The 14693-nt window shown below is 37.4% G+C and overlaps 1 protein-coding gene across 1 annotated transcript in view; it reads left to right on the top strand.

The window, feature by feature from the left end:
• HOMER1 (homer scaffold protein 1) overlaps positions 1-14693 on the top strand; it is a 94062-nt gene that overhangs the window by 63077 nt on the left and 16292 nt on the right. The window contains exon 6 of the mRNA XM_087742181.1: positions 7645-7801. Coding sequence (XP_087598307.1) covers positions 7645-7801 — 157 coding nt within the window. The remainder of the gene's footprint in view (positions 1-7644; positions 7802-14693) is intronic.

Below are 14693 nucleotides of genomic sequence, written 5' to 3'. Positions count from 1 at the left end.
TACTCAGCCTCTTTGGTCATCTTCATCTGTCAAGTCTGCAAAGATCTTGAGCCTTCCCCAGTGAGCTGATAAAGCATAGCACAAGAGATGCCTAAGAACAGGACTGCCTGTAGCAGAACTAGAAAGGCAACTCTTCTTCTGTCCATGGGCTGCACAGGTACTTTGGGTGATTCAGAATCTGAGAGCATGGTCAAACTGAAAGGCTAAACAAAAGCGAACGGTCATATATGAAACACCTTGAAAGAGAAATCTGTAATAGCTCCATAAGCACCCCTCTGGCCAAATTTCCAAAAAAAAGCTTCTGCATTTCTGTCTTCTACACTGACATAGAAATTGGGAGTTCAAGCATGTTGTAGCTCTGAGTTGAACAAAGGGGTGTGCAAAACAAAACAAAGCAGTATATCCTGGAGTGGGATAAACCTTCAACATTTGTAGAGAATGATAGACTCAGAAAAGTCAAGCTCTCATCTGCTGATTTCAGCCATTCTGCTGCCTTTCTCACTTTCCAATAGGTGTGTGTGGCTTTGCTGTTAGTCACCTCACTTAAAGTAAAATGTGCTTCAAGGGCCTCCTTCATCTTTTTTGCTATAATCAAATTTGTCATTTAACCAGTCTAAAGAGCTGATTCACAACTATGTTTCCCTAGTTTTGTGCTGATATAACTCCACTGAAATCATGAAGATATTCCTTATCCCAAAGGGAAGAACAGATCTTTCATGCTCCATTAATGTTCCTACTTCTCTCCCCAGGGGAGCTATCCTCCTTTGCTAAAAATTCTTTTGAATACTCTAATTAAGGATAAGGATCTCTTTCAATATTAATTAGTTTTTCATTGGCCTCACTCAAAATATTTAACTCAAAGCAATTTCCTGGTAATTATCTCTTGATTATAACTTTGAGAGGTTTTACCCTTTTTTAATAAATTCCAGTTTATCAAATAAGACTTCCTTTTGTATGTGTCCAGTTAATCACAACTACAGATAAGACAATAAGCAGTAGTGGTAAAGAGGCAATTTTGTTTTGTTTCTTAAGTTTTCTTCTTAGAAAAGCTGCCATTCTTACCATAGCTTTCCCTCTTTTGCTGGTCTTTAATTATTTACACTGTAGATGACTGTGTCCCCCATGCACATAAGTCTTGTGAGTGACTGAATCGACTGGGCCTGTACAAGCAGACAGCTTTGTACAAAGACTAGAATGGCAGAACAACTCAAAACTTTTCTTTCTTGCCTCTTCCAGGAATGGTGAGATAGGACCTGATCTACTCCACTGCTCTTTCTTCAACTCCCCACTCATTCTAGGACTCCTAATTAGGTATAATTAAATAAATGACAAAACCCCTTTCTGTTTCCAATTTTGCTTTGAATGTTCAAGAGAGAGGGAGAAATTTCCTTATCAAGGGCATATGGTACTTGGGACTAGCAGCAGGACAAACTCTAAAACCATCATGTTTAAATCCTTTCTATCATGAAGTAATTTTACACATTTAATAGATGGCCACAGAAGATGCCTTTTGAAATCTCTGAAAAGGGGTGAAATTCCCAAAATACCTGTTTAAAATTTTTTCTAAATCAGGACATGAAGTGAGGAGCTTAACTCTCATTCCCAGCATGAATAAGATGAGGACTCTTGTGAGCTTTTAGGAATACCTTGAGGGATACTGCACTCATTTTCTGTGCTAGCAGAGTCAACATCTCCATCTAATAGGACAGTCACATGATTCCCATGTAGGCAATAGCAAGCATAGCCTGTTGCAGAGATCTCACCCTTCCAGCCCGGGACCTCAGCGTTACCTGAAGCTTATTTCATGTGGAGGATTTCATAAGGACCTTGTGCAGAATTCCTTCCCAAATGCACTAGGGAGTTTTACATAAACCCAAACACTTGCCTTACACTTCCAAAGAGAAGAAGTTACACTACTTGAGTTCATTAGAGCTCTTGGATACTACTGTAAGAGAACCAAATCATTCACAATCCCCCTTTGCTTCCTTAAGCTTGAAGAGCTGCTCCGTAAGGCTCACCAGCAAGGCTGTCAGAAAGGATCACCCCTTGCTGCCAGCACAGCTAATGCATTGTAACCAGCTGGTTGACATACCTCTCCCACTGGTAGGTAATGCTCACTCCACCAGACTCTTGGGCTGCTTCCAATGCATGCCACTATTTATAATCTGGGCAGCAGCTACAGAGACTCTGCTTTGTTCGTATTTGTCAAGTCTTATGGATTTAGTTACTATGCCAGTTGCCAAATTTTGTAGTGAAAGTACTCCATTCTCTACTCAGCTGAATTCTTCCTCATTTCTGTTGTCGCAAGACAGCACTGCTCACCATACACCTGCAGTGCAGATCAGAGTGACACCTGAAAAGAATTTAAGTGCTCTTGAGTAACTGTAGTTCTTTGAAACCATGACTACACTATAGTAAGAAATCCAATTTTTAAATTAATTAGTTTTATGCAATGAATCCAATATTAAAACCCATAAAATATTAATAAAGCACAATTCTGTACACACTTCTATAAATCTGAAATAAAGCTTGAACCATGTTTTATAGTGTTGGTACTGCATACAAGTTGGCAAACAATGAATAAGCAATACTGATTGAAAAAGCAGAAAACATCTCTTGATTTGAACTGCTGTGGTGGTTTTGACTGGGGTAGAGTTAATTTTCTTCACAGTGGCTAGTATGGGGCTATGTTTTGGATTTGTGCTGAAAACAGTGTTGATAATACAGGGATGCTCTTGTTATCGCTGAGCAGTGCTTACAGAGTCAAGACCTTTTCTGCTTCTCACCCCACCCCACCAGCGAGTAGGCTGGGGGTGCACAAGAAGCTGGGAGGGGGCACAGCCAGGACAGCTGACCCAGACTGACCAAAGGGCTAGTCCATACCATATAACGTCATGCTCAGCATATAAAGCTGGGGGAAGAAGGAAGAGGGGGACATCGGGAGTGATGGCGGTTGTCTTCCCAAGTAACTGTTATGCATGATGGAGCCCTGCTTTTGTTTCTTTGTTTCATGAAGACATCTCTCAAAAGAACTCCATTCTGAATGCAGCTCATTAATGTGTGCTCCCCGCCCCCTGCCTTTGCAAGCCTTCTCCAACTGCCTAAACGTGGTGACTGGAGCTTTTTGGATTAATTTTCCTTAAGTGACCTACTTTGCAGAGAAAGATAATCATGCATTTATAGCCTCTGGCACTCTATTCAGGTCACAGATGGACAGATAGCAAAGCTATTCCTCAGTGATTGACTGGGGTTGTAACTAATCCCCAATGAGAAAGGAGCTTGGCCTGATGTTAATTGGTCAGAATGCCTAAAAGTATGGAAGATCATTGACTCCTACTTTAATTTTCAGAGGGTGTTACAGTTAGGCTGGCTGATACCAGCCAGCAGTTGTTCTAGAAGGGTTTTGTGGTAGTGATCAAATTACTGGATGCCATAGATGTTAAATATCTGAGTTTGAATCCTTTGCCTTGACAGTGGAGCACCATGTTGTGTTCTAACTGTGGATATGTCTGACGTTACACACATACCAGATATCGTGGCCAGCACCAAGGATCAGAGATTCAGGAGAGTTCTGACCTTTTGCTTGCTAACAAATGCTTATGATCCCGTGAACAGTTGTCATTGTAAAGACAATTTTTTGTGCAATCAGACCTAAACCTCTGTTATGAAAGAATTTTTTTGTATAGCATGATCAGTTGAGCCAATAAAACCCATATTTTGCTGTTATCCATTAGAGGCCCATTCTCCTTGTATTTGGCACTAATGTAGTGATGTATGCAAAACAGCTTGTTCTCTTATATTCAGATGTTCAGACGTTTCACAAGGGAAATAACCAGGATTTATTCTCTGTTAGGATATGTTTAAAAGTTTGATGGAGCTTTTCACACTGAGAAAGAGGCAACAAGCAGGAGTGTTAAGGATGTCTCGTTTTTTGAAGGACCGTCTTGAAACTTTGAGCGTGCCAGGCAGTCAGTGAAGTTAATTCTGACAGGTCTGAAGAAATAACTGTTAAAATTGTGACACTGCCAGCAAAGGGATGGATGGCTTTCAGAACAGAACAAAACACGTATACAGGTTGAATTCTTGCACCACAGGACTGCAAACGTGTATGCCTGTGTCCCCCAATGTATACATACAGCTTTGCACTTTGCACTGCAGTGCAAAATCGAAAGGTGTTCTGGTAGAAGTTGCATTGTAGTTTGGATCACTTTGATCACTGAGTAAGCGTTCTTATTTCATGTGCCTCCTAGAGCAAATAATCTCCAAACACGTGAGGAATGATTTAGGCTTGGTTTAGATATTTAAATCGGTTAAGACAACCTGACAGAGCTCTGTGTGTATTTCCTATGACAGAATCTAATGCATCGAGGGCAAAATCAATTCCTTTTACCAAAAAGCCTTTCAAACAGGAAATAAGTAAAAGGTTTTAGAAAGAGTATGTGCAGCCTTTCTGTACCTATCCTGAGGGACTGTAGTGCAGCTCTTCCGCCATCAAAATTGTGGCTATGGGCTCTAGCAGTTGTTGGGAGCCCTTTGAATTTTCCACACGTGTCCTTCAGCTGCTGGATCTGTGTGTTCCCTCTCCCAGGTGTTAACCCCAGCATCTTCTCTTCCAAGGGATAAATCTCATTGTGCCTGAACTGCATGTTTCTCAGTGTTTCCTCTGGAAGTGTTGATAAATTTGAACCAATGTAGCTCTACAGATATAGGCATCAATGCAGATATTCTTAGTCTAGTTTAAGAACAGCCTGCTGTAGGTGTGCTTTTATTTCGTCCTGAAATAATTAATCTAAATTGAAATAAATCCAATTTTAACCAAAATAATCCACAAAGCATAATTTCATTTACTTTTTTTTTTCTTTGTTAGTTTGTCAGGAAAATATTTGAAAAAAGTAAGACAGCACTGCCAGGACTGGTTATGGGCTGTTTTAATCAAATGGCAATTTTATGAAACAAAAAATTGACATCTTTGGTTCTGTGTTTCCTGGTATGATATCCATCATGTGGTTTTGTTTCTGTCAGAGAATGTGGAGTTTTGTAAAAAGAAACGGGATAAGTCTAAATAGTTGGGAAGTCATTATGTATTATCAGATACAAAACTAGATTAATTTAAGTAATAGGTTTCTATTTTATGGAGCCATAGTACAATCTATAGAAGATACAGTAAAAATTATTTGTAGAAAAAAATAGTATATGCTACAAACAAATAACATCTGCAATACAATAGACATGTTCAAGCCTGCCATGTAGATCTCTTAGGGATAAAAGGTATGGCTGAGAAATAATACTGGTGCATTCCTATTGAAAACAACCAATTTAAAAATAACTGGTTCCAAAGAAACCACCTAGCTTTTGAACCAGGGTAGCGATAGCAGTAATAGAAAATACATGCTTCATATTTAATGCTGACTTCCAGTATACAAGCAATAACTTAAGAGCTCCTGGCTGTTTTCTTGGCAGGGTGTTGAGGGCACTGGGCAAAGATGAAGGTGAAACACGCCACGAATCCGCCTTGCGTTATTACTCGGCACTACTAGGGAGTCTGTCTTCTGGGTTCTTCGTGGCTTAGAAGTTTACCTTGTATCATTGTGGGTGTACAAATTATTACACTGAAAAAAAAAAAAATCCATTCACTTCCCTGTTTGCATATTAAATTAGGATACTAAGTGATCAAACAGTTCTCATCATGTAACTGTCCCGGATACAAAGCTTTTAATCTGCTGTGTAAGATCAATATAAAATCTTGTGTGTATATTTCTTATGTGGGGAAAGATGAGTAGTAAGGCACATTTTGTAAACATGTATAGGTGTCATACACACACAATTTGCTGCTAGTTCTGCCATTGCAGGACTACTAAATAGAACTACTCACTTGCATGAAATGGCTGGAATGAATATTTGTTTGCCAGATCAGAACATCAAGGAGGAGTTATGAATATGATAATGAACTAGATTTTTTTTAGCATATTTTTTACAGAATTTGTTGATCTGTTGTGCTACTGTAAGTGAAAAGTAAATCTGATTAGAGAAACAGAAGAGTAGACATTGTTACAGAAATTTGTTCTCATCATCTTTCATATGAGTCAGTGTTCCCTGATGAAGTAGGATTATCATTATTTTAGTTTAGTCATTTAAGATTTAAAATTTCCAGTGGTGAACTTCTAATTAGTTGAATAGATCATGAAATGCTAGAGCAATTTGAAAGCACCTGTACTCCTCTTCTGAAGGAACTTGTATTCCTGTTTAAGGGGATGAAGCAGTGTATGTGGAAGGAAATGCTGGAGCGTGGAAGAATCAGACATCATGTTTTAGTGAAATGGTAGATGTGATCTGAATTGGTAATGAATGTTCCTTGGTGGCTTGTTGATTCTGAACACCTAAGGAGCATTTGTAGGAGTCATAATGTTTTTAAAATATGCTTTGGTGGGATGGGCTGTGCATATGCATGAAATGGAAGAAGGAAACTCAGTGGACAAAACGATGGCGGAATGTTTCATTGTTCGTATGTACAAAGTTCAAATAAGCCTATAAATTTACATGCAAAATAGTAGTAATTGATAATTAAATTAAGGATATTAAAATGTATTTATTATAATAAGTAATTAGATTATATTAATTCCTCATAATTCATCACAAACCTATATACAAAATCATTTTGGCCACGGTTACAGATCTTTGGTTTTCAATGATGCCTTTAATAATAAGCCAATTAGACAAAATGAATTATTTTCTGTATGTGTTTTCCATGTAGGTGTGCACCTCATATGCTGTTATCATTATACAAGTAGCCATTAATGTGCTATGTGCATACTAATACATTCACCTGATGTGTCTGAGATGTTTTTCCCTTGCATACTGAGTGCAAAGATACGGTCTGTGGATGATGGCAAACTAATTACCTGTGAAAATTAAAGCCCTGTGTTTGCTCAGAGAATAACTAAACTGTAGGCAAGGATTGTTCCTCCATAGGCTACTTCAGTCCCCAACATTGGCTGCCTCTTTGCAAGAAAGCAATAATATCTCTATGATCCTTGATCTCCAGTCTCTTTGCTGATATTATTGAGGAAAGGCATATTCATAGTATTATGGTGTTGAAATTCAAGATCCTTGAGTTTGCAAGAAGAAATTAAATATGGTATTTAATAAAGAAAGTATATTTCAGGGATAGAAGGCTTGCATTAAGACAACTAAGCTGTAGTTCCAAAGCTCTACATTAGCTTTCTTTACTCAAGTTGGTGACGAATCTTTATCTGCAATATATTTTGTAAAGTAGTAGATTAAAAAAGCACTTTCACTCAATACTTATATATTAAAATAGTGACTAATCTTATACATATTCTAGAATTACACTGTTGCTTTTGGGAAACTGATATGGATTTTATCATCCTTAACATTCTCTTAAGAAAAAAAATACCCTGTTGAACTGGGACGGTAGACGGGTTTTTCCAATAGTGATACTTCTCTATTTTCTGAATTTATAGTTGATGATTTGAGCATTTGGATTCTCATTTGGACATTCAGTCATAGGATTTTAGCATAATTCTGTTTTTCCTGAGTATTTGGAAAATAATTATAAGACATTTTAAGGGGAAAAAAAAAGAAAGAGATCTGGGGGCTCTGACCATTCTCATTCTGTCTGTGCAGTTCGACAATCAGCAAGCATTGGGAGGCAGAACTGGCGACGCTCAAGGGAAATAACGCTAAGCTCACAGCAGCCCTGCTGGAGTCCACTGCCAACGTAAAACAATGGAAACAACAACTTGCTGCCTATCAGGAGGAAGCAGAACGTCTTCATAAGCGGGTAAGTCGAGGCAAACAGCCAGGATCCTTGAGGTGGAAGTACTGGTGACTGTATTAGCTCATTTTCAAGTAAAACAAGTAAGTTTATTTTTGGGGCTTTAGGTTAATCTTTGAGACAGAAATGAATGATTACTTTAAAGCACACAGGGTTCCTCCATTGGGAAAATCTTTCCTTGGTAGCAGTTCTTTTTCTGCAAAGGGTATTGTTGCAGGAAGAGTTATCTAACCTTTTGACATGTTTGCCAGCTTTCACTCTTCATTTGATGCCGTCACATCTGTTTCAGGACCTTCTCCATAGCATTACACTTCAGTCCCTCTTGCATTTATGCCCACAGAAACTCGACATCAAATCTGTAAGTTAAAGAAACCCTATTGTAGTTTCCACATATAACAAAGACGAACAGCTTCCTCTCATCCTTGCACCTAGAGAAAACTGAACATAGATTGAAGATCATTATATGCAATTAGAGATCTGCTCCCACTTTCATGCAGCAGGGGCTGGGTCCTGTTCCCTTCATTGTAAATTTTGCAGAGGTCATTTGGCAAACCAGAAATCAGTGCACAGTGGGGGAAGGAGTGACAGTGTTTGAGGGAGGAATAAAGCATGCAAGTCTGAAGCCTGCATTATTAAAACAAGTATACAATATTTTAATTTCTCTTCTCTTTTCACATGTAACTCTTTACATATTGCATAATCTATTCACCTTTATCCATATGAATTTGTCATCATAGCTTAGGACACATTTTTGCGCCAAGTGAAGGCAAGATTAGCACATGTATGGAGGGAAGATGTCTTTGACGAAGCTGTATTGCTTTTGTTAATATCAGTTAACTTAGAAAAATATCAAGGAGATGTACTTAGTTAAGAAAGTAAAAACAAACAAAAGCATTGCTTTTTTGCATGAAAACTAGTTTTGTGAATATGATGACAAGAAGGGAAAGGTCAAGTAGCAGACATGGCAGACCTTTTAATTTGGTTTTGAATGCTGTACTCATCTGTATGAAATAAGGTATGGCAACTACAGGTAGCCAAATCCTGCAAATTGCAAAAGGTTCTTTCAGACCTGAATTGGACCTGTCCAACTGGAGGCTTAGTAGACCCAAGAGCAAGGCTCATATTCATCTGACGGGAGAGAAATTCAGCAGACTACTTCTAACCTGGGGATGTGGAAGAGTAGCAAGAATTCCCTTGAGCTTGAGAAACCTGGGGAAATGGCAGGTTGTTGGGGCTGTCCTATACCTAGACTGACTTGCAGACAAGGATCCTGAAGTCCCAGCCGAATGATTTGGTAGGGAAGAATGACAGTTTCCGATAGACTGTAACTGTGTGTGCCATAGCTGGCTGGATGAAATACATAAAGCGTAATTAAAACTGGTGGTTTTTGCCAAGTGCTTTCAGTTCAAGAAATTGGCAGTTGCTGATAAAACTGCTTTGCTTCAGAAATTTTCCAGTCAGGCACAAGCTTTTCATGTGTGTCTGTACAGAGGGAGACTTTCGCTTTGTCTGTCATCTCATTTAAGCTTCTCCTTTGGAAGGGTTGGAGTTCTAACCTGTGCTCCAGGTTTGTGAATAGATGATAATAGTCATTGTTGATATCTCATGTAGAATATAGGAACGCTCTGTGCCTATGTCTCTCTTGGCATGCCTGTAAATTATGACAGGATAGTTCGTCAAGAGCGCTGCCCTCTGTGGGAATTGCCTTCAGAAAAATACAGACTTGGCTAACCCAATAAATTGAACTCTCTAGGCAAAAGTATGCGGAACGTGAAAAAAAAGCAATCTCAATCTGTTACCCATACGGTGCAATACAAGAGCTCTTCTAACCTGCATGCTGGAGACTGATCTTTCAAACTGAAATAGTGCCCCATTTCAGAAAGAAATTGCAAGTCAGATACTTCTCTCTTAGACAGATCAAAAATGCGCTGTTGAAATGGCAGATCTGGAGACTGTTGGTTGTGGTACACGTGCTAGCAGTGTTAAGTCACTGTATTGTGTTATCTTCCTGTTTGGTTCATCTGTTAAGCTCAGTATAAACACATAGCTGCAGCTGATCCAAAAAATGTTCCTCAAACTGGAATCCATCTCACCTGAGATTATGTAGAAGTTATATATCATGTCTAAGATGGTCATCTTTTTTTCTTGTAATTCTTGGAGAGACAAAAGCATGAAGGGTAAGTGTCCCAGTCTTAAGAAAACTAAGGTGTTGAGTTAAATTTGCTTCTGTAAGTGCTTGTCTTTCTCCATAGGATAATCATCTGGATATACTTTTAGTAAGATGAAATTAACTCCATCCTTAGTTCATAGAATCACAGAATAATTTATCTTGCAGGGGAACTTTGGAGGGTATCTGGTCCAATTCTCCACTGAAAGCAGGGCCAGCTTTGAAGTTAGATCCAGTTCCAGGGCTGGATCAGGTTACTCAGGGCTGTGAATCAAGTCTCAAAAAGCTGAGATCCCACAGCCTCTCTGGGCAGCCTGTTCCAATATTTGACCACCCTTGTCAAATTATTTTTCCTAATATTTTATCTAATTGAAATTTGTCGTGCTGCAACCTACATCTGTTGCCAGTTCAGAAGAAAAATAGGGTTTGATCCAAAACAAACTTTGGTGAGAAAAGTTGAATAGACCAGACTTTTAGAAATACTCATAGGAAAATTGATTTAAAGGAGAAAGCAAAATTCGGAAATTAGTTTGCATGTTCAGTTGTAATGTAATTGGTTTTTTATACAGAAAAGTTGGCTGTCACAGCATCTTGCCCACTGGAGAAGAAGAATATGTGTAGATATGTATGCATTGGAGGGATATGCTCACTCACAAGATCATAGTCTTGTAAAATAGACCATCCTCCAAAATGAAGAATGTCACTGCTGACATTAGCTGCTATATTTAGTTCAGTTTAATAGTATATTATGTGGTTTATATATAATATAATTGTGGTATTCTCTCCCTACATGCTTTATGTTTATATATAAGTTTTGGTGCCCGAGTCATCTGTCTACAAGCTACAGCAGACTCATATCCTCTGTCAACTGGGGCTGGGGGGGAAGTAATGCATATTGATTAGCAAACTTTGCATTATTATTTCCATCTTTAGTTTCTTCTTTATATAAATAGCCTTATAAATAGCCTTATTTATATAAATAGTTTCCTCTTTATATTAAAAAAAAATATTGCTAATACTGTCTTATTAATTGACTTCTTATGGTACCTTTTTCCGCAGTCTGAACTTAGTCATGTTTTATTTATAAACATTCTTTGATTTTACATTATATTTCATTCTTTTATCTTCTATTTTTTTCATTCACTGTGGTAAACTGAGTCTTTCGTCTCATGCAGTATTTGTTCTAAACTTTGCTTTTTAAGTTGTTTTCAATTATTTTAAGCCCAACATTTTTTGTTCTTTAATTGTTTTCAAAGCTGACTGAAATAGTTTTTCTGTGTATCACATTGTTTACACATTTAAAATACAGAAACAAAACTAAAATGCCCCTTTCTTTGATTTTGAATGCATTTTGTAAAATTAATTTCATTTATTTTTTGCCATTTCTGATTAAGTATAAGATTTAGTCATCTATCAGTTCAGTTTTTCCTATTAACCTACATTTATTTGCTTTCTCTGAGGCCTTTATCTTCTTTCTTCCATTTCTTCTCTGCATTAATAATGCCTAGAGCTGAGACAAAACAGAATACAGATTCAGTGTGGCTGAGTGCAAAGTTCTCAATAAATTAAAGTTTTGTACTCTCTTCTGATACATTGTGAGCTTAAGCCAGAAATACTGTACTTTGATATTTTGTCAGACATTGTATTTTTCAGAAGTTTGCTAAATGAGCCTATGGATTTTTCCGTCTCAAATACAAAGAGATAATAACTCTGGGAAGATGTGATGCCCAGTCAAGAGCTTAGCTTAGAGCTCTCAGCCTTCTCTCCTCTGATCTGCTCAGAAGCAGCTTAACAACAAGGTTTTCCCTTAAACAGGGTTGGGGAGCACTCCTACGTATGTTGCATAGCTTTTTGAAGTCAAAAGGGATTCATGAGTTTAGAACAGCTCAGTAACAGAAAGAAAAAACCCTGAGGTGAGCTACTTCAGACAAATAGAATACCATTGGTACTAACATTAATCCTGATACCACAAGAAGGAAAGGATTGAATGGTGATATGAATTATGGAAAGTAACCCAAAGTTCTGTCTTTGTCATGTTAAAAATTAAGATGATGATTTTTTTTCTTGCATGCTAACTGTGAAAGTAGATCATCCTATGACACTGGGCCATAGCACAGAGTAATAACACCAGTGCATAATAGTAAGAGCTGCAGTCCTTGAAGATCATTCATCTGCAGGAAAAGAAACCTAAGATAAAAAGAGATGAAGGGAAGTGATAAAGCTCTTGGGTATTCCTGAAAGAACAGAGGGGTAAACTCTTGAATTCTAGCTTGTTATTTTACCAGGATTTCCTAGGAAATAAGATAAAATTAGCCTATTATGTTCTGGTTCTTTTATTCAATGAATGAAATAAGTACGAGGACATCTTCTGTAGTCATCAAAACCACCTAATGAATAATGGACCCTGATTTCACTACTGTTAAAAGGAATTTTAAAACGGATATTGAAAAAATGCATAAGCATACAGAAACAAAACCATGGTCATTTTATTGGGCTATTTCTGTGCTACTTAAAGAAAACAACAATCTATAAAAGCAGTTATTAAAGTCTGCAAGAAATATGGGATACTGTATAAGCCATCTGCTCAGATTATCTATAGAAAATCTTTCCAGACCCTTTAGCAGTCACCTCCACGTTTCCACCAGCTGCATTAATAACTGAATAACCAAAACTAAATTTTGAACATGCAGATGTGATGAAGTTGCTTACTGAATCAGAGCCCATATTGTGGACTTCATACTTGCTGAGAAGTCTTACTAGCACCACTGTAGGACTACCTACTGTTTCATGTTATGTGGCCAAGGAAGGACATGATCTAAAAGCGGAAATATGAAAGAAGGTCACAGAAAGTGTGGTAACAAGAAATTTATGAATGGCGTTTTGATCCAAAAATTTATTGACAATGCACCTTTTCTATGTGATGCCTATCTCTTGTCGTCCTCCCTTTAAGACTGTGTCCCTTCTACTCCCACTGAACAATCCAAACTTACATTATCTTTAAATTTGGTTTGATTGGTTAAAGAAAGAAGTTATCCAAGTATAATTTCCTTCTTAAGATATTGTAATTAGCATGTGGCTAGATAGCAGCTTGGTACCATTTGTTTATAATGAAAATAGATGAGCATTTTGCAGGGTAGATATGGGTAGCTTGGCAATTTAATCAGAACAGTGGGATTATAATTTTGTTAGTATTTGTCTAAGCATTTATTTGAATATGTGTGCAGATGGACCAATTCTGAGTGCACAAAAATGGACAACTAAGTGCATATATTTACGTATGCAGTCCTTTCATCTGGAATTACAAGCAAACTCTTGTTGCACTCAAAACTCCTGGAAAGGAAAAAAACAGGGCAGCTCATGCCCAAGTGAGGTCATAGTGTTAAATATTGACCAAATGTTCAAGAGAGATGTTCTGGGGAATATTACAGTTTTGAGGGACACAGTAAGATCTGGAAAGGCTAATTGTTCTGTGATAGTCAGTTTTTTAGAAGACATATGGGAATATAGTGACTGTTTTTTATTTTTGAAATTACAATCTTGCCTTAAAAAGGAGTTTATGTTTCAGAGCAGGCTGTAATTATCTGTGTAAGGTCAGTTATCCTTCTCACAGTGGAACTAGTTTCTAGTAAAAAGAAATCCAGAGTAATATTTTAAAAATCCTTGAGAAACCATTGCAGAGGCTAGTCACATTCTTTGCATGGCATTAGGGGATACCAAAGGAAAAATACAAGCATTTTATTTCAGGGGATATATATTTTTTTTATCAGATGTACATTTTTGTTCCTCCAATATCCATTTCAGCTATCATAAGTTCCATATGATTTTTGAAATGGTAAGTGTTGTCAGTCTTGACGTTGGACTATCAGAGCATTTCCTAGGACAGGATTTCTGAAACCAGCATATACTCTCAGCTCCCTTTCTGTGTGTGATTCCTAATACAAATAATCCACATCTAGCCTTTATCAAGATTCAACCCTTGGTTAATAATTACAGTTTACTAAAGACAGTCTCTTTTCAGACAGAGAAGGTGAATCAGGTTATGTTCCTGAAATCAAAATGTGAATTTGGCTTTTTTTAATGAGCAGTGAACTGAAGGCGAGTCTTTTCTGTCGTTTTCCATTTGCCTTGATTTGTTTTTAAAGCAGATTGGCATTTAGGAGCCAAGACTATTTCATTAGGTTTTTTTCTGCAAATTCACTTTCACTGAATGTGTCATATATGAGATTATAATTTGAAAAAAAAAACAAACCACCGACCAAACTACTGTCATTCTGGGAAAGGAAAAAAAAAAGTTTTCACAGAAGGGTCTCTCATCGCCATCTTAATCTTTCTAAAAAACCTAAGAAAAGCGTTAAGATCCATTTATCTGCAAGTTATAAAAAGCATACTTTGTGGAGGCATGCCACAAAAATTTTATGTAGTCAATGCTTTGTAGAATGAAACATATCCTGTAATTCCAAAACTCCACTGGAGAATGAGGAAATTATGGGATTTAAATCCTCAGGATTAAAGGATGACATATCTGTACTGTGTTTGCAATTACATGTATTTCACGAGCTGGCCAGATAGCTGGAAAAAGTATTTGCTAATTAGGTTGCATAGAAAGGGATGTCCCCTGAAGTTAGTATTAGCATTATCAGTTGCAAACAATAATGCATGGCTGAAGCTCAAAGCATCAATTTTAGTAAACTTCTTATATTTTCAAATATTTCTACTGCAGTGTCATTACTT

The sequence above is a fragment of the Nipponia nippon genome, unplaced genomic scaffold (assembly GCF_047370975.1).
Source record: "Nipponia nippon isolate SJK-2023a ecotype South Korea unplaced genomic scaffold, ASM4737097v1 scaffold_8, whole genome shotgun sequence".
In the NCBI taxonomy this organism is placed as follows: Eukaryota; Metazoa; Chordata; class Aves; order Pelecaniformes; family Threskiornithidae; genus Nipponia; species Nipponia nippon.
Note: the sequence above shows the minus strand (reverse complement) of the source record. Positions and strands in the feature narration are given on the sequence as shown.